General features: G+C 44.0%; 4 protein-coding genes across 4 annotated transcripts; 3 read left to right on the top strand and 1 right to left on the bottom strand.

Annotated features, from left to right (window-relative positions):
* Positions 1-2350: 2350 nt before the first annotated feature.
* LOC125540889 (expansin-B15-like) lies at positions 2351-3733 on the top strand. The gene is made up of 3 exons (XM_048704421.2): positions 2351-2575; positions 2785-3091; positions 3266-3733. The coding sequence occupies exons 1-3, from the start codon at positions 2440-2442 to the stop codon at positions 3582-3584; spliced, it is 762 nt and encodes a 253-aa protein (XP_048560378.2). The 5' UTR covers positions 2351-2439; the 3' UTR covers positions 3585-3733.
* Positions 3734-7585: 3852 nt separating this feature from the next.
* LOC125540888 (anthocyanidin-3-O-glucoside rhamnosyltransferase-like) lies at positions 7586-9232 on the top strand. The gene has a single exon (XM_048704420.2). The coding sequence runs from the start codon at positions 7746-7748 to the stop codon at positions 9129-9131; it is 1386 nt and encodes a 461-aa protein (XP_048560377.1). The 5' UTR covers positions 7586-7745; the 3' UTR covers positions 9132-9232.
* A 1613-nt stretch (positions 9233-10845) lies between these two features.
* On the top strand, positions 10846-13412 carry LOC147983584 (UDP-glycosyltransferase 79A2-like). The gene is made up of 4 exons (XM_087540785.1): positions 10846-10881; positions 12414-12479; positions 12571-12663; positions 12963-13412. The coding sequence occupies exons 1-4, from the start codon at positions 10846-10848 to the stop codon at positions 13410-13412; spliced, it is 645 nt and encodes a 214-aa protein (XP_087396911.1).
* Positions 13413-21582: 8170 nt separating this feature from the next.
* Positions 21583-22369, bottom strand: LOC125534884 (putative expansin-B14). Its single transcript, XM_048697940.2, has 2 exons — positions 22090-22369; positions 21583-22008 (listed from the first exon to the last, which is right to left on the bottom strand). The coding sequence occupies exons 1-2, from the start codon at positions 22344-22346 to the stop codon at positions 21687-21689; spliced, it is 579 nt and encodes a 192-aa protein (XP_048553897.2). The 5' UTR covers positions 22347-22369; the 3' UTR covers positions 21583-21686.
* Between the last annotated feature and the right edge of the window lie 5217 nt (positions 22370-27586).

The following is a 27586-nucleotide window of genomic DNA, read 5'->3' as shown; positions in this document are numbered from 1 at the left end:
GACTTTGTTGCAAGAGAGATAAATGAAAAGGTGGTTTGTATTCTCTTAGCTAAGAGATGATATCAAGATGTCATCTCTCAGTCGTACGATTTCAGGAGTGCGCAAATAATGGCTAGAGATAAAAATAATCCCTTGTATAACATGCCTTCTGACTTGTCTAGATGATGTGGAGCACATAAGTAAATACAATCTTATCAACCATTATGCATGCCCTTGCATATGACTTCGTCAGTATATCTTGAAACATATAGCCATAAGATAGATACATATGACTTCGTCAATATATCTTGACGGTACAAAATTACAACCATCAGTAAGGCCTATGTTATGTTGTACTCCCTCCGTTTTATTTGCATTGCATATTAGCTTTGTCTCAGGTCAAACTTTGTAAATTTTGACCCATTTTGTAGAAGAAATAATTGACATCTACATTACCAAATCAAAAACAAATACTATTAAATTCATCACTGAATATATTTTCATAACATATATATGACTATTATAAATGTTCTTATTGTTTTCTATAAACTTGATCAAACTTTATAAAGTTTGATGTAGGACATAGCTAATATGGAGATTAAATAAAATGAGAGTACACACTATTTCTGGAGACCAAGATATATACATATACAACCAAAAGATATATACATCTGACTTCGTCAATGTATCTTGAGGATGGGTGGCTCCTGGATCATTCTGTGTTTTGGGAATGTGTCTATGTTGTACTCAGTGTTTTATAGAAAGAAGATGGTGGAAACATATAGAGCCAAAACATAAATGTCATTGATGATTTATACAATCAAACGATAGATACATACGTCTTCATCAATATAGTTTGAAGCAATGCCACTCCAGTATAGTACGGGTTGTGTGAGTGTGTGCATGTGTATGTATTTGCGTGTAATACTCTTCGGTTTTACAAAGAAGAAGATAGGCATACATATAGGGCTAAAGAAAAAACCTGGTGAAATTTTGGTTTAAGATGATAAATATATTGGCCTTTCTATTACCCAAGGGCACATGGAAAGGAGGGAAACTCCAGTTCATTGAAAATTAGTTCCATTGACACCTCTTGTTGGAGAAATGCCTTCCACCCGGTAGGAACACACGAGCCTTTTTGATTCACAAGTAATAAATTACTGGCTAAATACCCGTGTATTGCTATGAGACGGAACAATATTTAAAAATAGTGACCCGTGACCTATTGTCCTCGGCGTCACCGTTGTCCTTGAAGGCGCAGTCGAAGCCCTCGACCGTCGGCGCTTGGCCGTCCTCGAGCGAGCGACTGTCGACCTTGCCCACGAACGGTTCGGCTATTTTGATCAAACTATGTATTTGGTGGCTATTTTGATTAATACCATGGCTATATGGATCATTTTGATAGAGGCCGAGGTAATCCTCCTTTGAAAAAAAAAACACCTATGGGTTGTTTACATACTTTTCACGTAATCTTTCAACTAATTCTCGTTCCCTTGGATTTCACCAGATGGGCTCCGCTGAATCCAATCATTGGCTGGCACATCACCTCTCAGTCTTAGGGCATCTCCAAGGAAGACATGTAAAACATTGGTCCGGACACATTTGTTCACTTTTGCAATCTAATGGGGACATGTATCAATCCGCGAAATTGTTCGGACGTCCAAAATCCGGTATTTTGAAGACAAAAGTGGGGAGGCTTTGCCAGAGTCTGAACATGCAACCAATCACATAAGTGGTCCCTCTCTTCTCTCTCTTCTCCCATCTGCACATGCATGGTCCCCCTCTTCTCACTCTCCTCCCAATCCACAAATATTCCACCACATGCATGGTCACCACCTACCTTTTCTCTTCTCAGCTGGTTATTTTGCAGTTAGTGGTGTATTGCTTCCTCCTGTACCATGTTTGCGGACCACGTCCGGACATAAAAATGGACATATACCAGAGAAATTTACAGATCGGCGTTGAAGATGCTCTTAAGTCTACACTATACAGTAGGTGGAGGTACACTGAAAAAAATACAGTAGGTGGAGGTGGAGGGGAGGGATTGTTGGCAGCGGGTCAAAATGGTCACATATATGTCAACCAACTATAGGATAGAACATTCGACCTGAAACGAAATGAAAATCTGTTACACTCACTCATTAAGCAAAAAGAATCCCTTCAAATCTGTATTTAACCGTCAGCCTGCGATATCTCTAGCTCTATGCTCATATGATACTTATTATTGTGATCGGCCTAATGGATAGAGATAGTCCCAAAATCTTTACTAATATACTCATTAAATAAGAAAACATATCCCCTCGAATCCATATTTAATCAGCATGCGATATCTCTAGCTCTCTGCAGCCTATAAATCAAAGTACATGGCAAAAGACTACGCTTGCTATCACACACACCACCGGATCTGCCTCCAGTTCGTTCCCTCTTCTTTCTCTACGGACTGGCCTGCGCGGAACAAGCATGGCTTCTTCTTCCTTCGCCGCTTTAGCGGCTCTAGCCATGAGCTGCCTCCTCATCCTCCTTCCGTGCAGCGTCTCCGGTTGGTCTCATGGCGGCGCGACATGGTATGTTCCCCCCGAAGGTGCAGGCACTGACGGTACGTAAGTGCACACACATACAATATTTATAGTCATATATTTTCTTCATCCGAAAAAGTTTGTCTCTTAAATGGATGTATCTAACACTGGCCATTTGAGAGACAAGCTTTTTCGGCTGAAGAGAGTATATGGATTTGATGCATGCTAGGACGCGTATATAGTTGTTTATTTGTACTGGCGCGTGCATCGGTGCATGGGCGTCCTGCAGGTGGTGCATGCGGGTACCAGCGCGACGTGGAGAAGCCGCCGTTCTCCGCCATGATCACGGCGGGCAGCCCCTCCATCTTCAAGAACGGCAAGGGCTGCGGCGGTTGCTACCAGGTGAGATGCACCGGCAATGCCGCTTGCTCCGGGTTTCCGGTGACCGTGGTCGTCACAGACGAGTGCCGTGGCGGGCCGTGCCTGGCCGAGGCTGCCCACTTCGACCTCAGCGGGAAGGCGTTCGGCGCCATGGCGAAGCCCGGCCAGGCCGACAACCTCCGCAAAGCCGGCAGCATTAGAGTCCATTACAACCGGTAAGCTCTTGCTAGCTAGCTAGCGCACACAGCTCTCACGCCCAGTGCTCCGTGCATGTTCCATCGATCAACTGTCGTCTACTCCTATGTCAAAAAAGTTGATACATGAGTATCTGAACAAATCTAAGACAAACTTTTTGGGACGAAGGTAATATTCGATTTCTTCTCTCGCAGGGTTCCGTGCAACTGGCACGGGATGGACATCGTTTTCAAGGTGGACGCAGGCTCCAACCCGAACTACCTCGCAGTGCTCATAGAGTACGAGGCTGGCGATGGAGACCTGTCGGCGGTCGAGCTTCAACAGCGCGGCGGCGGATGGGCATCGATGCAGGAGTTGTCGGGTGCGGTGTGGAAGTACAACTCCAGGTCCACCCTGCAGGTGCCCATATCGATCCGCCTCACCTCCGGCTCCGGCAAGCAGCTCATCGCCAGCAATGTCATTCCCTCCGGATGGCACGCCGGAAGGACCTACCGGTCCATCGTAAACTACTAGTGATCGAGTGATTGATCGGTTTGTCGAGTACCAATGGGCACATGTGTGGCCTTGTGTAATCGACATTGATAATTCGATACGGAAATAGTAGATGTTTCCATCATGCTTGAAAATTTTCAAATAATGTGGAAAAAATTGCTTTCTTGGAATATTTTGGTAGATGTGTTGTATGTCTGTCTAGGGCGTGGCTATACCTCAATCAGCTGGAAAAAACTTTGGGGTCAGTCGATTTTTTCAACCGCCGGAAAATCAATGGCCCACACCTTTTCTTCAACCTCCAAGCACCTTCCTTCCACCACCAACTACCACCGGCCTAACCTCCCCCCCCCCCCCTAAACGGCCCCCACCGCCGGTCTTGCCGCCGCCCCCGGCCATCCCTCTAGCCCCGCGCGCATCTAGTTTTTTTTTCTTCGGCGAAGCCCCACAACCGCCCCACAACCGTCGTCCACCACTGCCCCCATCCTAAACCCTAAGATAGATAATGGGGTAGCCCTCCGGCGAGCCCCTTCCTTCTCCTTCCTTCCCTCTGGCTCACTCCGGCAAAATCTTAAAATCGATTGACCCCAAATTTGAAATTCAATCGACTGACGTTTAGCTAATGTGACTTGTCTAATATTCTAACGATAAGATGGATATTGCTAAACCCTCAAGATTATTGCCAATGAAGTTGTTCATCAATCTTTTGAGTACTCCCTCAGCGACAATTAATATGGATCAGAAGGAGTAATAAATTTATGCTTGAAAATCATGCCTAAGAAAACTCAGTCACTTAATGTAAGATTTCAAAGAATGGTCCAAATACCATATACACTAAAAAATAATGTCAAGTCTATGGGCTACGTGCTTCAATTTATTCATGGATTTTGTTTTCATTGTGGCTGCTTTGATGTAGATTTTGGCCTAAAGTTACTTGGTTTCTGAACATGGTATTAAAATCTTGAGTTTACGGTTCCCCAAAGTTACTTCACTGCCATAGTGTTTCCTGCCCATGTATCGACCCTGAATTTTGGTATCTGCTTATGCCTTGTTCCATAACAAGACAATAGGAACTATGTGTGCCGAAAACAAGTCAGTTTTGACCTATATAGCCAAAAGATAGTTAGGGAAAATAAGGTGATATATTAGCAATGTCAAATAATTGTTGAGTTGGAAGAGAAAGACCCCCCCCCCCTCCCCCCTCTTTTCTTAGCTATAAGAGATGATATCAAAGATGTGGCATCTCTGTCCATTGTATGGGATGCCATGTCTAAGATCTCCCAGTGTGGTATATAGTGTAATGTCATGCAGCTTCATGCAATGACAACTAGGCCCATCACTGACAAAACATAGTATTAAATGAAAAAAAAAGGTATTGGTATCATAGCATGATACCATATCATAGTAAATGAGATGCTATTATGAGTCATACAAAATAATTACTTAGGTCGTTTTAATTTTCAGACTATGATATTATGCACTATGGATTAACTATGTTACTAAATGCGAGAGGCTGACTTTAGGAATATGCAAACACTAATTACTAGATATAAAGATAACATATCTTTTAGCTTCTCTAAATGACGTGGAATGCATGAGAAAATAGTTTCTTATCAACCATTGTGCATTCCCTTCGACATATGGCTTCATCAATATATCTTGAAAACATATAGCTAAAGGATACATAAATGTGTCTTTCTTAATATATCTTAAAGGGGCTCGACTACAACCGTCGGTAGGGCCTTTTTTACGTTGTACCTGGTATATCTAATGGATTTCATCTGTATATCTTGAAGCTACATGACTCCAGTCATTGATCGGCGTTGTATCAGTGTGTGTGTGCATCTATGTTGTACTCTGTGTTTAAAAAAAAAGAGGTAATAACACCGGTGGTGTTTAAACTTGCCACGGATGTTCACTTTAGTGCTTGAATTTGAAAAATAATTCAAACTAGTTCTAAAACTTGACGCATACGTGCAAATACGGTGCTAAGCTTATTTGTAGATGTAAAATGTGCTGATGTGGCACCGTATTTGGCTGACGTGGCACTTGTAGCGACCAAACATGATTTTAGTAAAATACTTATGTCTCTATGACTAGTGGGGCCCGTTTTGTCAGTACACAAGAAAACTGAAACGAAAAACGTTACCCAATAGGGTTCGGACCAGAGAACTGGACAATGTGGTCGAGCTTACCCTAGCCACTCCATCGGATTTTTTTTAGGCAAGCCACTCCATCGGATAGCGTCACGTTTTGAGGGAAATAACCTTTATTCATTCAAAGACCACATTCAGTGGGATACAAGTTACGTCATGAGGCTGGCCAAGCCAAACATGACGACCAAAAGCTAACCTTAAAGCAAATCTAGCTAACTTATGAGCTTCTAAATTAACATGACGACCCTCAAAAGAGAAATTACATTGGAACGGTAATGATCTGGACTTAATTTCAGAGATGATCGAACCATAGGAGCCCTTGTGTCCTCTTGTTATGTAACCCGCTTGCAATCTGAAGCAACCACCATTTGCTGAATATGAAGATCTTCCGCTAGGGCAATAGCCTCCCGGCATGCAATAGCCTCTAGTGTCACTGGGTCCCAAATCCCGTCAATGACCAAAGCTGAGCTCCCCAAGAAAACACCATTGCTGTCCCTGCAAATAGCTACCGCCGTTCCCCCTCTATGTGTTCGTATAGCTGCATCGACATGGATCTTGGCATAATTTGCTGGAGGTGCCTTTGGTCACGTGCAAACACTGGCCCCTCATTTATAATGTAGGCGTGATACTTAAATAGGCTGTAGTCAGTGCGGCCCATTTATCACATGTTATTTTTTTTTACAAAAATCTGCAATTATAATTACACTGATACACATGCTACCACTCTGCATTTTGCACACGTTAACATCTGTAGATTATAATAATATAATAAAGTTAGATTCAAATATTTAGATGGTATTAATAGTTACCTCGTGGTATACAAATATTCGTGTGCGTGTATTATTTTAAAATTTTATAAACCAGCCCCCCATGCCATGCCGTGTGTTATAAATATTTGTGGTACATAATTAATAACCTCATGGTACACAAATATTCGGGTGCACACAAAATAAATATATAGATGTATGCAATAAAATAACTTACTAAAAATGTTCATGTAATTTAAAGAAATTTTAACCTATTATTTAGAAAATACTATTTTAGATATAATGGATACAAAATTTTTGTACATGCATGGCTTATATTTAATTTATAGAATTTATGGATAACAACATTTACAAAATAATTACGAATATTCACTGGTGTATTAATTTCTCTCATGACTTATATTCTTAGTTTTTGCTTAATGTAAATATAATCCGTGAGTTAATTTTCATATGTACATTTTAATTTTATAATTTAATAATACATGCACAGTCTATCACCATTTTGCACGTTTTGCGCCCATACGCTTGTGTTCGCAGATTCGCCCATTCGCTTGTGTTCGCAGATTCGAAGCCTGTCTGTCACCATTTTTCATTTCTGTTTTCTTGTGTACTGACAGAAAGGGCCCATTTGTCAAAGAAGCATAGTATTCAACTAAAATCCACGTCAGCCACATACGGCGCCATCAGCATACTTTATGTCTACGAATGAGATTAGCACCATATTTGTATGTTCATGCCAAGTTTTAGCACCAGCTTAATGTATTTTTTAAGTTTAGACACTAAAGTAAACATCAGTGACAAGTTCAAGCACCATTGGTGTTATTACCTAAAAGAAATAAGATGATGAACACATAGGTACGACTTTGTCAATATATCTTGAAGCTATGCGGTTCCATTCTTTAGTACGCGTTGTGTGTGTGTGTTCATGGGCACCGGACAGTGCTTGCAATTGCAACACGGAGCACGTGGTAGCCGCTGCATCACACAAACGCTGCACTGCAACAGTGAAATCCTGTCAGTAAATAAGCCTGGACATGCTTACTTTATTGATAGATATGTAGATATAGATTGAATGACCGGATTTTATTGTATTTATTTAATGGGACTACCTAAAGGGCACTAAACAGTGGTTGCAGCACGGCGTGGTAGCTGGAATTTCCTGGTAGCTGCTAAAGAGTGAGGTCTTGTCAATAAAACGTCCACCGAAAGCTGCTAAAGAGTCACAAGCAAACCACATCGATCGATCCAGCGTTCGACTGAGGATGGCAGTCGACAGCATGCACGTCGTGATGTTCCCCTTCCTCGCCTTCGGCCACATCAGCCCGTTCGTGCAGCTGGCGCGCAAGCTCGTCGCCGCCGGCGGGGTGCGTGTCACGCTGCTGTCGGCCGCGGCCAACGTGCCCCGCGTCGAGGCCATGCTGGGGCCGGCGGCCGGCGCGGTGGCGGTGGCCCCGCTGCGCCTCCAGCGCGTGCCGGGGCTCCCCGAGGGCGCCGAGAGCACGGCCGAGGTCTCGGCGGACGGCGCCGAGCTGCTCAAGGTCGCCGTCGACGGCACCAGGCCGCAGGTGGCGGCCCTGCTCGCGGAGCTCCGTCCTGACGCCCTGCTGTTCGACTTCGCCACCCCGTGGGTCACCGAGCTCGCGGCGCCGCTCCGCATCAAGGCGCTCCAGTTCTCGGTCTTCTCCGCCGTGTCCGGCGCCTACCTGATGAACCCCGCCCGCCGCCTCGGCGCCGGCGGCCAGCTGCCAACCGCGGACGACCTCACGTCGCCGCCCGCAGGCTTCCCACCGTCGTCGAGCATCACCACCGTGCCGGCCTACCAGGCCGCCGACTTCAGCTACGTGTTCACCAGCTTCCACGGCGAGCCGTGCGTGTACGACCGCGTCCTCGCCGGCGTCCAGGCCAGTGACGCCCTCGTCATCAAGACGTGCTTCGAGATGGAAGGCCCCTACATCAACTACCTCACCGCCCAGCACGGCAAGCCGGTGCTCGTCACGGGCCCGGTCGTGCCGGAGCCGCCGCAGGGCGAGCTGGAGGAGCGGTGGGCCAAGTGGCTCTCCTCCTTCCCGGACAACGCCGTCGTGTTCGCCTCCTTCGGGAGCGAGACGTTCCTCCCGGCCGCCGCCGCGGCGGAGCTCCTCCTCGGCCTGGAATCCACCAACCGGCCGTTCTTCGTCGTGCTCAACTTCCCCAAGGGCACGGACACCGAGGCGGAGCTGGCCAAGTGCACGCCGCCGGGGTTCGCCGAGAGGACCAAGGGCAGGGGCGTGGTGCACACGGGGTGGGTGCAGCAGCAGCACATCCTGCGGCACCGCGGCGTGGGGTGCTTCGTGAACCACGCCGGGCTGAGCTCCGTGGTGGAGGGGCTCGTGGCCGGCTGCCGGCTGGTGCTGCTGCCGATGAAGGGCGACCAGTACCTCAACGCGGCGCTGTTCGCGCGTGACCTCCGCGTCGGGGCGGAGGTGGCGCGGCGCGACAGCGACGGGTGGTTCGGGCGCGGGGACGTGAGCGACGCCGTGGACACGGCGATGGCGGACGGGTGGGAGGGCCAAGGGATTAAATGGAGGGACTTCTTGATGGACGACGCCGTGCAGAAGAGGTTGGCGGACGATTTCGTCAGGGATTTCAAAAAGTTCGTGAGGGCCTGAAAAGATGATGTACTATGCTTTTGCTTGCTACTTGGTCTCGTGTCCATGTCCATGGAGGCAAATAAATGTTATTTTTAAATAAAAATTTATTTTACTATTCATCGGCTTGCTGCCCCATTCTTTAATTCTCCCAAGAATTTTACTTTCCCAAGAATGGACTTCTACTTTGCTGCCCCATTCTTTAGTTTTTTTTAAAAGAGGAAGATCTCCGTCTCTGTATTTGGGCGATGCATACAACCACTTTATTAATTATTTACAAAAGACCGTATAAAGAAATACGACAGCATCTATCAAATAAATGTGATTTTCAAATAAAAATGATCTTGCTATGGATGCATTCCTTAATTCTCTGAAGACTTTTTTTTTCTTTCAAAAGAATTGATTTATGCTTTTACTCTATGTTCCTTTTTTCCGTATATCAAAGCTATGGCATCATCTTCCCAAAGCCCATTTATCTTTGCCGAGTTTCAAATATTGGCTGTTTATATATATTTCACACGAGTTTTGTGTGGTATATATCGCACAACCATCAAATATTCTTTAGTCATAATTTGATTTTCAATGGAATGAGTGATGAGACTTAAACCTACATCTTAAAATTTCATAACTATGTGACTCCAAATCTATATGTTTGTCTGTTATAACACGGTATGTCGACATCTGATTGCATTTACTCTCACTTGCAAGGCACTTATAATTACTAGACTATTATATGGTCACATTTTTTTCATGTTTAACCTGCAATAGTCATTTAATTCAAAAAAGTTGGTCATGGATATTCTAATTTATATTAGTTTATGAGTTGGCTCAGCTCATTAAGAAATGGGGAATTACAACCTGCCTTCCTCCATCGACCAGAGGGGCTAATATAGTCTCTTTACAGCTCAGCGTGGTAAAAGGAACTACTGTTACAACGGCCAGTAACAGTAATAGTTTGAGTGAAATGGTGAGGAGCAATCTGAGCCGTTGAACATTATCTTGCCATCTCAGCCGTCGCTTGACAGAATCCTTCTGCACTATCTTCTCTTTCTGTATCGCCTGGGTTCAGGTCCTCTGATAGCCCGTCACCCAGCGTTAGTCGAAGTCCAGAGAGCATGGCGTAGCCGTATACAAGAAAAATGGACAATCCTACACCTAGGAAGAGGCTACGAAGACCTACGTAAAATTCCAAACTATAAACCTATCGGCCCTGTGATTTTAACGGGGGGTGGGCCCCTCCTCACCAATCTATCCAATAAGCCGTCTACACAATGCTGGTTACGTAGAACACGTAACAGATTTTACGTAAGTCTAGCATTGTCCCAAGAAAAACATAGTTGAGCCTTGACACCGGCGTATCAGGGTGACGGCGTCACGGGCGGCGAGGGCCAGGATGTCTTCGCAGGAGACGGTGGCGTTGCAGGAGGCCTCGACCCGAGTCTTGATGCCCTCTATGATCTCGTAGCCGCACACCGACTTTGCGTTCGGCGCCGCGTTCTTCTCGCTGGTGAAGTTGGTTGTGTCGTTGAGGAGAAGGAGAAAGATGGTGTTGCTACTCTTCCAGTCTATCTCCACCATCAGTGGTGGAGCTACCCGAAAATCAGTGTTTGGTGGGGCAAATGCTTAAAAAAAACTAATCTAAGTCCTCCTACAAAAATTTCCTTGGGGGGGGGGGGGGGGGGGGGGGGCAGCGCCCCCTGGCCTCATAGGAGTCATCCAATCTGGGTAAATTGCGATGGATTGTTTGCTGGTCGACTCAATTAAAAGACGAGTGAGCTTTTCATATTGTGACTTACAGAACCTAACTTCTCCTTTTGTACATTGTAAACCAGTGGATGAATAAACCAATCAGTTTGATAACACAGGTTAGAACGATAAATCTCTAAAATGCCAGGCACAATGCTAACTTGTAGTGGTTCTATAGCAAAACTGGTGCAGTGCTAAGACAATTCCATTGTCATGGACGATGGAGGAATAAATAGCATAGCATATTAGCAACAACCCGCTAGATCGATGCAGGTTGATCAGATATTAGGCCTTTTCCTAACAGATGTCTTGTTTTATCAAGAAGATTTAATTCACCAGCCAAAAGATTGATGCACGGGAGGGCTAAAGATCAATAGGCTTCTAGAGGGTCAAATTTTTCTCAAGAGAAAAACAGGGGCTAATACAGTGCCCCATGTTACAGCTGGAGTATTTTACCCAGGATACATACTTGTGAGAATTTGAACTTAGAAACTACAGCCAAGCATCCAGCAAAGAGGCCATACGAGATGACCTGACATCGGCGGTAAAGCACAAATGAACTCGCTTTGTATGGGAGGAAACAATACAACTGGTCTGACAGATAATTAATTGCATCTATAGTCCTCGTGGTTGCTGGCGACGTCCAACTTGATCCTGGAACTTGCGTATTGCTTCAATACGGTCCCGGTACAAGAAAACACGTGATCAATACAGTCCTTTGAAACAACAATCCTGGCTCTAGAAGTTCGAGGGGGGGGGGGGGGCAAATGATAAAACATGCAGACCCGAGGGGGGCAAACACTAAATTCGTTAACAATGTTTTGCATTTTATTTTAGATTTCCAAAAAAGATTGCTGATTCAAAAAAATATTTATGAATTCATAAAATGTTTGTCACAAACAAAAAATGTTTATATTTCAAAAGTTGTTCCCTAATTTCAAGAAATGTTCACCTATTATCATTTTTAACCAAAATTTCACCAGGTTTTCTATTTAGCCATATATATGTGCCTATCTTCTCCTTTTTATAACCGAAGAGTATAACACACAAACATACACATGCACACACTCACACAACCCGTACTAAATACTAGAGTCGCATTTCTTCGAACTATATTGATGAAGCCATATGTATCTATCGGAGGGGAAACTATATTGATGAAGTCATATGTATCTATCTTATGGCCATATGTCTTCAAGATATATTGACAAAGTCATATGTAACAGCATGCATAATGGTTGATAAGGTTGTATTTACTTATGTATTCCACATCATCTAGATAAGTTAGAAGACATGTTATACAAGGGATTATCTTTATCTCTAGCCATTATTTGTGCACTCCTGAAATCGTACTCTGAGAGATGACATCTTGATACCATCTCTTAGGTAAGATAATACAAACCTCCTTTTTCATTTATCTCTCTTCCAACAAACCTCCTGATGGTTAGGTCGTAGACTAGTCTCATTGGCCCTAAACAACTATATTTCCTGCTCTAACTTTGACACTGAGAACTTGTATGTCAATATGTATTCTCAACTACATTACCATTTTTGCAGGTGAAAAATGTGACGAATGATGTAATTGACGGCAAGCGGGGCATGATCGACATTCTAGGCCAGAAGGTTTGTGTCTAATTTGTTGTATAAATAGTTGTGAAGTTTAAATTTAACCCATTGGTGTACTAATCTGCTTCATGTTTTTTATAACTGAAAGATTTCAAAATTGATCTTAACAAAAGACATAAAGGGTCTGAAGCTGGAGCGCCGTGATGCCAAGAAAAACAAGGGGCACTCGAAGAAGCAAAAGGTCAACCCTGAGACTAGTCACAATGGGGAGTAACTTAGACTAGTAACATCACATTTTACTAGGCTAGGTTACTACCTCCACAGTGGGTAGTAACATATGTGTGTTGTCATGTTATGATTCATTTATTAGCCTATAGACTCATATTGTCTTGGTATGTGTGATGTTACAGTAACTAGCTAAGTTACCACCATCACCTCTCTCATCATTAAATATGTGCCACATAAGCAAAATTATCTTGAAAAGTGTGATGTTACTAGTGATGTTACTCCCACTGTGGCCAGTCTGAGTGAATATGACAGTCATCATATTGCGAGCTCGATGAGCGGTGGGCCAAGTGGCTCTCCTCCTTCCCGGACAACGCCGTCGTGTTCGCCTCCTTCGGGAGCGAGACGTTCCTCCCAGCCGCCGCCGCGACGGAGCTCCTCCTCGGCCTGGAATCCACCAACAGGCTGTTCTTCGTCGTCCTCAACTTCCCCAAGGGCACGGACACCGAGGCGGAGCTGGCCAAGTGCACGCCGCCGGGGTTCGCCGAGAGGACCAAGGGCAGGGGCGTGGTGCACACGGGGTGGGTGCAGCAGCAGCACATCCTGCATCACCGCGCTGTGGGCTGCTTCGTGAACCACGCCAGGCTGAGCTCTGTGGTGGAGGGACTCATGGCCAGCTGCCGGCTGGTGCTGTTGCCGATGAAGGGCGACCAGTACCTCAACGCATCTCCTCCTTCCTCGTCACCGCCGTCGTCCAAGTCCTAAGTCACACACGCATCCCGCACGCGGATGAATCACTACTTCTAGTATATATAGACATGCTCTTGAAAGAAGGCATACATGGGAAGAGAAGGGGAAGGCCACACCTTTGATGGCTGGTGGGCATCCCAAGAAAGCTGCAAGCCATGGTAGTTGTTTGACACCTCCCATTTCACTAGATAAGCCATGGAAGTTGTTTGACACCTTCCATTTCACTACAACAGATCCTCGAATAGCAGAATGGACTTCTTTTTTGCTATGTAGATGAAGATTTTTTGTTTTGTTTTGCGACGCAGATTTGAGATTACACAATGACTGTGAGAACATTTTATGTTTGTAACTTGGGACACCGGAATGCATCCAGTTGCTTCTCATGGGTTTTCATAACCCAATCCAGATGGGTGCTCAAAAGTAAATAACGAAGAGCCAAACACAAGGGCATACTGATACTGAAACTGAGAAATTTCTTTGATTCCCAACTTTGTTTTCACTAGATACATGCAAACTTCACAATTTGCTGTTGCTGCAAACTTTACACGTACATAGACTTGGATGTGTGGATCTAGACTAAGCAACTGTACCAAACAACATAAGAGCAAGAGAACCCTGCCAAAAAATAGTATAGACGCGAAATTTCAGTGGCCATATTGATGTATGTGTAACTTTTAAAATGACTGGAATCCCTCAAACTTTCTTCCACCTCAGGCTTATTGGCACTAAATAAATGAGATTACCGGAGTGTTTGGTAGCTGCCAGCCGGTCATATATGATCAAGTTTTTTTTTACTTCCCTTCGCATTACTCCCTTCATTCAAATATACAGGGCCTAATACGTTTTCGAGATCGACTATAACCACCGGTTAGAACAATAATATATGATGTGTATGTAACAAAAAGTGTATTGTCAAATTCATATTGAAAGCAATTTCTAATGATATAATTTTTTACATCATGCATCTTATATATTGTTAATTTTATTAATGGTCAAAGGTAGCCTTTAAAACGTTATAGATCCTAATATACACTACTACCTCTGTTTCTAAATGTATTAAACTGTCAAAACCTTTTACATTTAGGAAGAGAGGCAGTGGTAGATATGACGGCGTCACAGTAACGTATTGCGTTGGTAGTGTGCCAGCCGATATGAATGCAACAGACCACCTCATGTGATAGTTTGGTGAATTTTTGCAGATGTCGCTTGCGTTCGTCAACTGGCAGTTGCGCCGACAGCAGGCTTAACTACTGGCAACTACCATGGGACCTGTCTATGCATGCATCATCAATAATCCTAGTACATGGGATAGGCCGAAGCATATCTTGGAGGGCCCAACGAATTTGTCTGCCCTTTTAATGCTTTCGTTTGCATTTTTTTAACACATCACAGACACAAACGCTTATACATTCATGAATACACTCATTCCTGTAAACACAAACGCACAACTACCCTATAAGCATCTTCAAGAGACCGAGTCCGCATACATCCTGAGTGTTTGGTACTTATGATGAACTTTGATGATAGATTTGAATCTTTTTCACAAGAAAAAAAGTACAGCAAATATGAAGCTTCCTACATTATAATCATGCAATATCGAAGTGTGTTAATGATACACCATCTTGCAATCAATGAAAAAAAGGCTGCTAACAAACTCAAAATAATCATTCAAGATTACATAGTACTATACGAAAGGAAAATGATAGAACTCTGTGCATGGTTGTAATAATGGCTGTAAAATCGACGCTAGGTAACACCGTAGATGGAAACATGGCTGAAGCCAATTACTCCAAAGACACAAGTGTGAGTCTTGTGCCTCCACAGTATAATTGTGTGATGGATACGTCAGGATAAACTCCTCCCCTCAAGTGATTTCTAGAGACCGAAAACGTTATCACGTTTAAGGAGAGAGGTACATAATGACAGCTCATGTCAATAAGCTATTATAGCTATCAACATCCTATGATTAATGGCTCAAGTGCATAATGATTTTAGATCATGGCAAATGCAACTTTGTGTAGAAGTCAGGTGACAGTTTATTTATGTATTTATAGCAAGAGAAAAGAAATGCGGCGTGATGAAATATATAAATGGCAACCTTGTAGTATCAATCTTCGCAGAATGAAAAAAATGTTTACAGTTTATTTAAATATTTTTTAGATCTTATATTTTTAGTGCTTTAGATCTTATAGTATTTTTAGGTGCAACATGTCACTGAGGCCTAGTTTGGCAGGTCGGGGTGGACCAGAAATTCCAGAGATCATCCTTTCCGGGCCGAAAATTTCTGGGTTGCCCCGGGCCAGCCCGTCCCGATCCCATATTTCGTGCCGATTGAGCGAGCCCTCGAGGGACGCGCAGTTTATTCTCCTGCGACCGACGCGCCGCAACCGCCTCCAGGACGCCGGCGTGCCCTTCTTCCCTGTGCCTTCTCCCCGGAGGTATTTTCCTGCCGCCCCTCCCCTCCCCTCCCCCAGCCGTATCTCGTCACCGTCCCGCCATGGCTGCCACCACAGACCCCGGCGCCGTCGCGTTGTTCGGTTTCGACGCCGCCCTGGCGTACGCACCGCAACCGACGAGCTCCGCCACGGCCGCCACTACGCCTTTCTTTTTTGGTGTTGCGACGGCGCCCTGGCATGCCGGAATCCTTTCACGGCCACTGTTTGCTGAGCTGCACTTGGTTCCAAAACAAATTACACTAGAGAAAGAGAAACATGAGAACTTAGTGTGGCTAAGAGCCTGTTTGGTTTCAATAAGTCACCTGACTTAGGGCCTGTTTGGTTCCAAATAAGTCACCAACTTATAAGTCGAAAAGTGAAAAAAGTGACTTATTTTGCCAAACAGACCCGACTTATAAGTCATCCCAACTTATAAGTCATAAGTTGCTCCACCCCAACTTAAAACTTATAAGTCACCCCCTTTTGCGTGGGACCCACCACCTGCATGATGTTGATTGGTGTGGAAAGGTGTGTGAGGTGACTTATAAGTCAGGTGACAACCAAACAAGCGTGACTTATAAGTCACTAGTTTTAAGTCACCTGACTTATAAGTCGGGTGACTTATTGAAACCAAACAGGCACTTATAAGTCAGGTGACTTAAAATCAGTGACTTATAAGTCACGTCTGTTTGGTTGTCATCTGACTTATAAGTCACCTGAGCACACCTTCCCACCTTGTTTTTTAATGTAAAGGTGATGAGACCCACGTGAAAGGGGGTGACTTATAAGTTTTAAGTTGGGGTGGAGCAACTTATGACTTATAAGTTGGGATGACTTATAAGTTGGGTCCGTTTGGCAAAATAAGTCTCTTTTTATACTTTTCGACTTATAAGTTGGTGACTTATTTGAAACCAAACAGGGCCTAATAGTTTTCCCCTTCTTTTGTGCCAAGCCCTCTCCTATAGTCTTATGAGATTGGCTTTTCAACACCCGGGTGTCTAGACACCCGGTTATCTCAATCGTCCAGTGAGAAACATCTTGTTGGGATATGTGCGGAGTCCTCCATCACCGCTTGGTTTAACAGGCTACGTGAACAGTAAAAGTGGGAGTAGTAGTTGTTTGTCCTATACAAGATTCTCGTTCACCTGTCCCACCACTCACTCGCTGTTGCTTCTTTCCCGTGAGAGCGAGTGTGCGACATGCAAATTTTTTCAGAAGATGCATGCAAAAGTGTGAGAGAGCGGCCGCTTGCAAAGCTTTTTGGAGTTTTTTAAGAGGGAGCAGCCTCTCTCTGACCCTCTTTGACTCTCTCTATGCAACAACAGTAAGGAGAGACAACTTTTTTTTGGGTCCGTGTGTATGAGAGAGAGTAGAAATGATAGGAAAGAGAGGTTGTGTGAGAGAGAAAACAATTGTTTCCAACGAGAGGCGATGGTGAGAATCAGACAGAGGAGAGAGAAAAGTATCGCTGCACTGTTTTCTACCAGAGTCAAAAGCATCCGTATGGCTACAGTAGCCCGTCTAGTCAAACTGGACGAGAGCAGCTGATTAGCAGACTTATCACTGGAAAGCATCTGCCACAAGTCAGACAGTGTGAGAATGTCAAAGAAAACTGGACGACTGGGATAATGGGGTGCCGGGGCTCCCGGGTCCTATCGCACCTTTCTGATAGTCTTATTCCATCAGCAGCGCTACTGCATCACAAAGAACATATATCAGCACTGACAATTACTCAACAGCAGTTCAAAGGAAGTCTTGTTTGGCTGTTCGATAGCTGCTATGCTTGCATCATTAGTTGCCTTTCTATCTAATACTGTGAACTTGTGAAGACTATGCCTTCTGAGATCAGTACCCTGTTTTATTATCTTCCTGCAAGAACTAGTGCTACTGCCGAACAGCGCAACTGCACCTGGAAACTTGATGTGAAAACAACGTCATCTTTGTGCTGTTTTACTCTGTATTTTTGTGTGAAATATAGGATATATTCAGAATTCTATTTTCGAGTTTCTTTTATACCACTGATGCTGGAGCTTTCCTGTGGTTTCGAGCTTGCCATGGAAGCATTCATAGCATAAAATTTTGCAAGTTAACATTCATCTTCACTTCTTCAGACCCTTGAACACTAAAACTTCTGCATTCTGGGGTGTCTTGTGTATGCTTTTTACCCAATATTACTTTGCTGCTGTTATAGTTTACTAAAAAAAGAGTTTTAACATCTGATCACAATACATAAATTAATTTACCTAGTGCTACTGCTATTATTTTTTATCCATATATCTAATCCAGTGCCGGCTTTAGTTTGGTTTTTATATGTTTGGTAAGATAATCCAATGAAGTATAAATCCATAATTAATGCTAGATGAAAACCTTTATGAGTATATACAAATGCATATCTGTTTGTCTATAAAGTAGGTGCATGTTGTCACCATCCCTACCCAGTTTAAAAGGTTAATCCTTGGATTTTTACATCGTCTAGCTAAAAGTCTACAGAAAGAAGCTAGCTATGAGGACTCCTGGTCATGCTAAGAAGGTAATTCCAATGGAACAACTGTCAACTGTCTTTTGTTCATCAGATATTGTTATCCTGATGGTTAGGTCGCAGACTAGTCTCATTGGCCCTAAACAACTATACTTCCTGCTCTAACTTTGTCACTGAGAACTTGTATGTCAATATCTATTCTCAACTGTACATTACCATTTTTGCAGGTGAAAAATGTGACGAATGATGTAATTGACGGCAAGCGGGGCATGATCTACATTCCAGACCAGAAGGATTGTGTCTAATTTGTTTTATAAATAGTTGTGAAGTTTAAATTTAATCCATTGATGTACTAATCTGCTTCATGTTTTTTATAACTGAAAGATTTCAAAATTGATCTTAACAATAGACATAAAGGGTCTGAAGAGGGAGCGCCGTGATGCCAAGAAAAAGAAGGGGCACTCAAAGAAGCAAAAGGTCAACCCTGAGTGAATATGACAGTCATCATATTGTGTCGAACTTATTCTGTTTTTCATCATCAATATCATCTCTACTCCTAATGTTTGAGTTGATAGGATTGCATCCACAGCTTTTTTTCATCCCACCATTTTCGTCCGTTTTTTCGGTGGTTTTTCCGTTGGTTTTTTCGTCCCCTCCCCTCACCCCACGCACGCACCCTCGTTTCTCTCGATCCCCTCGATCCCCGCTTGGCTTGCTACCCTAGCCGCCGCTGACCTCGCCTTCCCTAGCCACCGCTGCATGACATCCCCGTGCAGGACTCCACCCCGCACTTTCCCCTTGCCGCCCAGGATCCTCTCATCGCAAGCTGCCTTTGCCGCCGCATTGCAGGATCCTGTCGCCTTAACCGCCTCCTGGCGGCGGTGCCTTCCAGGATCTTCCGGGCCGTCTGCTCAGGGGACTGCCGAGCACGAGTCACCGGCGCCGGCTCAACGAAGCAACCATACTGCGCCGCCTTCCAAAGATCAAGGAGAGCACCCAATCCCTGCCGCCTCCTCAAAGATCCGGAGTATACAGCATTGGATGCCCCAGGTCACCGCAGCCCCCTCCCCACGCGCGCACACGGACTGCACTACCTGGACGCGGCCGCCACCATCCCACTCTTTTCCTGGTCGTATATCCTGTGAGAGGAAGGATAAAGAGACCGCAAAGCATATGAGAATATTGTAAGAATGCTTCTCTGTACCTTCCATAGTGCCAAAACCAGTTCTGTTGTGTGCTTCACACATGTACACTTGTTCAGCAGATTAAGATTGACCATGAATTCATACTATTGATTGATGGCTCAAGGGAAGAGATGGAGCGGCACATTGTACATTGAAATCAGGTTTGTGTTCGTGATTAATTAGGCCCAACTTGTCTCATTTGATTGCATGCCATGGTGTCATCCAATCTGGTTGTCTACAGGGAATAAATGATGACACATGGACACCATTCAGTGGCAGTTTGATGTTTTTCAGGAATGAACTCTGCCTGTTATTCAGCACTATGAGAAAAGTAGGGAAGCATCGAAGGGTAGTTTTGAATCTAGAGACAAATTTGTAATGTGCTGAAATTATAATTCCATACATACTGTACAATAAATATAATCTCACACACGTCCATGTATATCAGTTTTGCCTTTTAGACGGGAACTTATCTGTAGCAAATTCTGTGTTTTATTGTAGAGCATTTTGAATTGCTCGACCTCTTCACATAAACTGCCTTTCTATTTTATTTTCTGAGAAATAGTTATGAGATGATCGCCAGACTTGATTTCCCAAGCCCCTGAAGGCGGGGGTAATAAGACATCCGTTTTATCAGTCTTGATTACACTCTGTGAATTTGACAACATGAGCATTTTGATGAGGAGAGTCCCCTCCAGCTGCAGTTTGTACTGAATTTCTTTGCATTGTGCATGGATCCTGTTAAACCTGCAGTACCTACCTGCACATTGATACAATGATACTCATGCCTAACAGTGAAAATGTTGCATCTTGAGATTCGATTCTTTCATTTATGATGCTCAGCAATATGCATAATGAGAATACATATACTTATTACTAATCTTCTGGGTTTTTTTGTTTTGAAACTAATTCTGTGTTATTTGGTGTGTATATGATAGGTACAATCATAGTACGGTCACAAACTTGATTGATCATCTGGGAATAAGCTTTATCCAAGCTTAAATACCACTGCTAAAAAGTCTGATATCACACAAATAGAGCAAGAGATTAACTTCCTAAAGGTTAGGATGTTCTCTACTTATGGTGGTCGAGAACTAGATGTGTGTGTAGCTTGTATGATCCACATTTTGTATTAACGGATTCTTGGGGCATTAAGCAATGCATATTCTGGTGGTATTTTTGCTCCGGTCTGCTGGTCTGCCTGCAGGGTAATGCCTGCGTCTTCAATTGAATCGAGCCTATATGGACTGTCCCGAGCCCGCACCTATTGCAGCTAGCCGTCCTCGTTTGGCTGCCGCTCATCCGTGTGCTGCGTGTTGCTGGTTCGGCTGCCGCTCGTTCATGCTGGCTCTCCCCCTGTGATGCCACTACACCACGGTCTCCACGGAGGCCACCACCATGGCCATCACAATCCCTCCCAAGAAGAAGATCGAGGCATGGCAAAAACAGTGGCTAAATTGGCGTCGGTTTTGTAGGGGCAAACTCCGGTTTTCCCAAGGATCTTAAGCCATGAGGCTGGAGGGTACACATCTTCTCTGTCTCTATCTTATTCAGTTACAGTTTTGCTGATTAATTTGGTGGAATCTTAGTAAGTACAGCAAGTATCTGTTTGTTTATTCATGTTAGCTTTCTAATAACTATAGGCATACTGAATCCTTTTTTAGTGGTAGCTAACTATATACAACAATTGTTCATATTTTATTGCCATGGTATAAAAACAACGTCTTAAGAATGATGGGATAGCTTAATCACACAAGCTGCCTCACATTGCATTATAGACACGAAATCTGAACATGTCAAGTCGCTAGCTGGATGCGTAGACAAGCTGTAGGTCGCGTGTTAGACCCCTTGTGCCCTTAGTTTTTTTTGTTATTTTTACTGTTCCTACTGCAAAATGGGCTAGGCCGGTCGGGGGCAGGAAAACACAGCAGGGCAAAAGAAGAGAAAAGAAAACAAATAAGAGGCTACAAACAAAACTTAGATGTGACATAACCATGTCATATTTTAGATGTGCCGTAGACACACCCTTACCAAAATCCATTGGTTGGTCAGATCTGCCAAAATATTCCAAGAAGCAATTTTCCACATCAATTGCCATATTTGAAGTACCAATGTCGAGATTACACATAGGCACGGAGCTAATAATTAATTAACATAGGTACTCGATCCGATAGATCTAACGATCACTTGATTACTGGAAGTTTACGATGGATCGGTAGGTCCTGCCAGCCTGCCAGCCGGAGGGGATGACATTGCTGGCGACGAGCTTCTTGCCGGAGCCGGAGGTGAGGCGGATCGATATGGGCGCCTGCAGGGTGGACCCGGAGTTGTACCTCCACACGGCGCCCCACGATTCCTGCATCGGCGCCCAGCTGCCGCCGCGCTGCTGAAGCTCGACCGCGGACAGGTCGCCGTCGCCGGCCTCGTCCTCGATGAGCAGCGCAAGGTAGTTGGGGTTGGAGCCGCGGTCCACCCTGAAGGCGATGTCTAGCCCATGCCAGTTGCACGGAACCCTGCGAGCGAGCGAAGAAATGAAAGAGATGACAATCAATCGATGGATCGCATGAACATGCATGACGCTCTGCTGGGCTTACCGGTTGTACTGGACTCTAAGTCTGCCGGCGCTGCGGAGGTTGTCGGCCTGGCCGGGCTTGGCCATGGCGCCAAATGCCTTCCCGCCGAGGTCAAAGTGGGTAGCCTCGGACAGGCATGGCCCGCCGGGGCACTGGTCTGTGACGACCACGGTCACCGGAACCCCGGAGCAAGCGCCATGGCTGATGCATCTAACCTGATAGCAAGCGCCGCAGCCCTTGCCGTTCTTGAAGATAGAGGGGCCGCCCGCCGTGACCATGGCGGAGAACGGCGGTTGCTCCACGTCGCCCTGGTACCCGCAGGCACCACCTGCAACACGCCCATGCACTCGTCAGTACAGGTAAACAACTACTAACATATGGAAAAAAAATTCTGTGTGTACGGGTTGTAAACTCCTCTCTGTGCGTATCCAGTGTGAGATCACGCCACGTGGTCCACCTTGCCATCCGACGATCCTCTCCTCAGATGCTCGTTCCGTTTGTTCGCTCGGCTCGGTAGCCCAGCGTTCGGCTCCAAAACTAGTCAATCCCGGCTCCTGTGAGTTACGCAGTGATTGATTCTGAAATCTGAACAGATACGCATGAGTATTGCTGCTTCTGCTTCTTCGGTGCAGCGGGGATTTGATCGTGGATTTCTGATGGCTGAGCGACCGGAACAATGTCATCTACACGATGGGACTAGCGGCCCAGCTCGCCGGCTCGGCGCTCAGTGCAGCGGAAGAAACCGTAGTCATCTCCGTCGCACGCCGAACGCGTCCTCTCATCCCATGAACGGATCGAAACGGCAGCCGCGGGTCGGGCTGCCGCAGGTCTGAAGCGAAGCTATTGTGGAGAAGGTTGGGAGTGGCCATGGCGGAATCTGACACCGTGGCCTCCAAGGATGACCATGGTGGCAAGGTTTTGACTTTCGGTTTGTGAAATTTCTCGCCCCAGCCCGAGATGGCCGAATTTCGGCCATTTTCAAAAATTTCGGCCGAAATTTGACCAAATTTTGACTAAAATCCTTTTTTTCGCCGAAAGGTATTTTTCGCCCCTGACCGAGATGGCCGAAATTCGGCCGAAATCCGTTTTTCTCGGCCGAAATTTGGTGGTTCTTCTTCCGGCAGCAAATCTGAGAAACAAGAGAAAAAATCAGAAATTTTTAACTACAGATTTATGAAGACATCTAGATAACACATGCAGTTTTCTGAAAGAGGTCAGATGGATATTTCATTAGTTTTCATCCATTGAAATTCTGTTATTTGCATAAATTGGTCCTCGCAATCTCAGGGTACTCATTATACCAGCAGGAAGCTACATCATGTCTGGTTGATTTTTCCAAAACATTAGCTGCTTCCTTACAAGACATATTTACGTGATGAAATATACAGAACAAATTTCACGGTTATACATATGATATCATCAATTATGATGCTAACTACTATGGGAGTTGTCTTGCTCTGCGCCCTTCATCTTGTTGATCAATGTCAAGCAATCTGATGCAATTTCCATTTTCTGAAAACATGCTTCTGCTGCAAAGTTGAGAGCATGTCTTATAGCTAAAGCTTCAGCTTGTTCTAGATGTTAACACTTGATCAACAAAGCCCCTTCTGGCTGCTTGTACAGATCCCAAGTTATCTTACATTATCAAACCATAGCTCACGCGCCGTGAATTAGAGAAAATCACAACATCAACATTCATTAGCGTGAAATCAATTGACAGAAAGAGACCATTTTTGAATTATTCCCTGCTTCTCGCGCCTTGTGGATGTAGTCGAACAAGAAGCAATCAGGAAACATTCCATCATCTCCAATGGTTTCCTGTCAGTCTCGTTTTTTCCTATGCCGAAGTGGTTCCTACTTCCTTCTGCAAAGAATGAATTAGCAAGTTTGTTCAGTTTAGACAGTGAAGTATATGTATGTATTATCCATGCCATTGCAGCTTGACCGGGATAAACATGGAGGAGACATTGTACACGGTGAGACCAACGATTGTTCTGCTGACATCAACGGTTCCTGGCAGCTAAGATACTGAACAGTGATTAATTAACTGTTAATGCTGACCACTTCCACTAGAACAAAATAGATTGACATGAGAAACAAAAAGAAATCAACATGAGAGAATATGAGCAGCGGCGAGCAGAAGAAAAGGGGGATTGGAGACGTACCTGCGTCGTTTGGCTGCCGGCCGCACTCCCTCTATCCCGTGTCAGAAACTCAGAATAGGGGCAGGCGGCGGACGAAGGAGATGACAGCGAAAGCGGACGATCAGCCGGTGAAGAACGACGGTGAAGACTGCAGCGGCGGCGGCGGCGACTGCAGCAAAGGATGCGACGGCGACTCTGGTCTAGGTGGATTAGGGATCATGCGGCCGGTCCTGCGGCCAGTCCCCGAGCCGAAGTTTCAAAGGCTGCGGCTTGTTTCCTGGAGCCGATAGGAGTTGCTCGAGCCGAGGAAGCCAGCGCACGGGAGTGGATCGTCAGATGGCGAGGTGGACCATGTGGCTTGATCTCACGCTGGGTACCCACGGAGAGGAGTTTACAACCCGTACGCACATAATTTTTTTCCCTAACATATACGCGTCCTAACATGCATGCACTCTCATCATCAAGGTCTGCATGCATCGTCCATGCCAGACTATGAGCATGATTGGTTCCATGCCAAAAGTTGGCATGCCAATATTTTGGCAAATACCAAATGTTGGCTAGTATTGGTTGGCTATCAATTTTTTTTCCAACCTCACGAAAAGTTACCAGCATTTGGCAACTTTTGATTTTGCCAAATGTCGGTATCAAACCAATTATGCTCTCAATACATACCGTCGGTGCCGGCTCCTTCTCGGGGACCGTACCACGTCGCACCACAATCGGACCAGCCAGAGACGCTGCTCGAATGGAGGAGGATCAGGAAGCTGCTAGCTAGAGCCACGAAAGCCACGAGAGAAAGAAACCATGCTCGCCGCCGGTGAACAATATACGGTTGCTCCGCGTATGTAGAGGAAGAAGGGAATGACTTGGAGATAGGTAAGTGATGTGTGTGATAGCAAGCGTTGTCTCTCGCCATGTATTTATAGTCAGCAGAGAGCCAGAGAGATCACACACTGATTAAACACCATGGTGAGGGGATATTTTTTATTTAATGAGTGTATCCGCAAAAGATTTTTCACTATTTTCAAAGCTTATTCAAAGGAATTACATTCCTTAATTATCAGAACCCCCAACCTTCTGTTTCATACGGGAACCCCTAGGTAAGAGCCTCTGTAGTGGATGCGTAATACTTTGATATATTCATCTACTATCATGGCAATAGAAAAAACACCCGAAGTAACAAAAATTACAAAGCGCTATCCGGCTATTTCCTCCTCCAATGGGAGGAAGTTTCCTTCTCTAACCGCTATTCCCACCGTGGGTGACATATCTAGCCACGCGAATAATTCTAGCGAGCCACATGGAATCCACTGACTGTGGCACCGCCTATACCGGCCCGGTCCCGCAACTGCTTTCATATTGTGATTCTGTTTCTGTGGTTTGATTAATAAAGACATAATTATTTTGGTAGATCACCCCCTTATTAAGTTCGCTATTTTAGGTTTCATTTTCCAGATTTGGTAGGTAGCCTTTTCGGTGAGTAGACATTTTATTATGATAATTATAAAGAAATATTATCATTGTCCTTTGGTTAATTTTGCTTGCATGTGACTATCACCCTACATAATATGACATGTTTTACCCCTAAACAGAAAAATAATTCATCGACCAGACACTGAAGTTATCAAAACAATATACACACAAATCACAAATCGTTGTACAACGTAGGATATGCCCTACTGATGGTTGTAGTCGTGTAACTTCAAGATATATTAAGAAAGTGATATGTAGGTATCTTTTTGCTATATATCTTCAAGATGAAGTGATACGAGTAAGGGCATGCACAATGGTTGATAAGAAGCTATTTTCTTATGCCCGCCACATCATTTAGAGAATTCAAGAGACATGTTGTACAATGTATTATCTTTATCTCTAGAAATTAATGTTGCATGCTCCTAAAAAATAATACTAGTGATTAAAATTAAGATAGTGTAGGAGGACTTACACCTCTCACAACAAGTATTATGCATATGATACTAGTGTATAATAGTACCTTCATAGTGCATATTATGATAGATTTGTCCTTTAGACGACCTCATTGATTGTTTTGTATGTCTCATAGCAGCACCTCATTTATTATGATAGAAAATCATGATATAATATTTAGTAGTATAATTATTTCCTCATTTAATAAGACATGCTATGTCAGCAATATAGATCAATGATGATTTGTTTTTGGCACTTCTAGTTTCCATTATATGGTTATAAAACAAGACATACCAAATTTTAGGTCAATCCATCTCTATGAAACACTACATCAGTGAAGTAACTTTGGGCAATCATAAACTCATAAATGTAGGACCATCATGAAAAATCATGTAACTTTAGCCCATAATCTACAGCAAACCGGCCACCATGGAAAACAAAATCCGTGAATAAATATAAGGAAGTATTCCACGGATTTGTTATTATTTTTTCACTTTTTCTATTTGTAAGTTGCATCATTTTTTATTTTGTGTAAGTCACCTTTTCTTCTTCTTGTATTTAGTCCGCTTTTTTTTTCCTTTGGTCCGTTCATGCCCGCGAGCCTGTGTGTTGTGTGCATAAGTGTTTGTCTCTGTGCATTATGTGTGTGTGCACGTGCTCGTATTGGTGTGGCGCTAGTGTATGTGCATGTGTGCATGTATGTCTCTCTATGTGTGGATATGTTCACGGGGACGTGTTTGTGTGCATCTGAGTGTGTGTGTGTGTGCGCGCGCTCATGCACCGTTTTTTGTGCCTTCGCGTCTCTACGGAGATTATTAATCTTCATGTAAACACTAGGTATAACATTGACATATAAATTCAAGTTTGATGCAACATGTGTGAAAATTATATATAGGCTTCTTTTGCTATTGTGAACTGTGCAATTTCTCGGAATTTGTGTGCAGTTTTTATCATCAATTATTTGAAGTTTTTCTAGTTTCTTTCTTTTAGGGTAATCCAACGTCCGCAATTCATTCTTTCTTAGGAAAATTTATGTTCTTGTTTTTTAGTTTTGTATCAGTTTTAATCTTTATTTTTGTTTAAAGAGTGTTAAAGTGGTAGATTTTCCAGATTGTATTACTCATGGATACCACTAAAATTTATAGAATTGATCCATTTTAATTCTAATTGGAACACAACCGTAACATAACCTAAGCTGCCTAAATAAAAATTCACAACTTACAAGTAGAAGGTACCTTATTTTTCAGTGTATATTATTTGGACCGTTCTTGAAATCCTAAATTATGAGTGAGTTTTTCTTTGTAGGAGTCATGATTTTCAACATAAATTTAATACTCAAGATTGACAAACAATCGGTTGGCATCAATTTTGAGTGTTTAGCAATATCCATCGTATCCTTAATCAGCTGCCAAAATATTTGAAGAAAGCATTTTTTTTTCCACATTATG

Source organism: Triticum urartu, chromosome 2A (genome assembly GCF_056163025.1).
Source record: "Triticum urartu cultivar PI428250 chromosome 2A, HENAU_Tu73, whole genome shotgun sequence".
NCBI lineage: Eukaryota > Viridiplantae > Streptophyta > Magnoliopsida > Poales > Poaceae > Triticum > Triticum urartu.
The sequence above is the reverse complement of the archived record's forward strand: the minus strand, read 5'-3'. Positions and strand labels throughout refer to the sequence as shown.

Excerpts from the sequence above, each read along its gene's own strand:
- LOC125540889 (XM_048704421.2), top strand. The coding sequence starts at position 2,440 with ATGGCTTCTTCTTCCTTCGCCGCTTTAGCGGCTCTAGCCATGAGCTGC. Across the intron at positions 2,576-2,784 it reads CGAAGGTGCAGGCACTGACG|GTGGTGCATGCGGGTACCAG; the intron begins GTACGTAAGTGC and ends GGCGTCCTGCAG. Across the intron at positions 3,092-3,265 it reads ATTAGAGTCCATTACAACCG|GGTTCCGTGCAACTGGCACG; the intron begins GTAAGCTCTTGC and ends CTTCTCTCGCAG.
- LOC125540888 (XM_048704420.2), top strand. The coding sequence starts at position 7,746 with ATGGCAGTCGACAGCATGCACGTCGTGATGTTCCCCTTCCTCGCCTTC.
- LOC147983584 (XM_087540785.1), top strand. The coding sequence starts at position 10,846 with ATGGATTGTTTGCTGGTCGACTCAATTAAAAGACGA. Across the intron at positions 12,480-12,570 it reads TCGACATTCTAGGCCAGAAG|ATTTCAAAATTGATCTTAAC; the intron begins GTTTGTGTCTAA and ends TATAACTGAAAG. Across the intron at positions 12,664-12,962 it reads GGCACTCGAAGAAGCAAAAG|TCATCATATTGCGAGCTCGA; the intron begins GTCAACCCTGAG and ends TGAATATGACAG.
- LOC125534884 (XM_048697940.2), bottom strand. The coding sequence starts at position 22,346 with ATGGTCACGGCGGGCGGCCCCTCTATCTTCAAGAACGGCAAGGGCTGC. Across the intron at positions 22,009-22,089 it reads CTTAGAGTCCAGTACAACCG|GGTTCCGTGCAACTGGCATG; the intron begins GTAAGCCCAGCA and ends GCTCGCTCGCAG.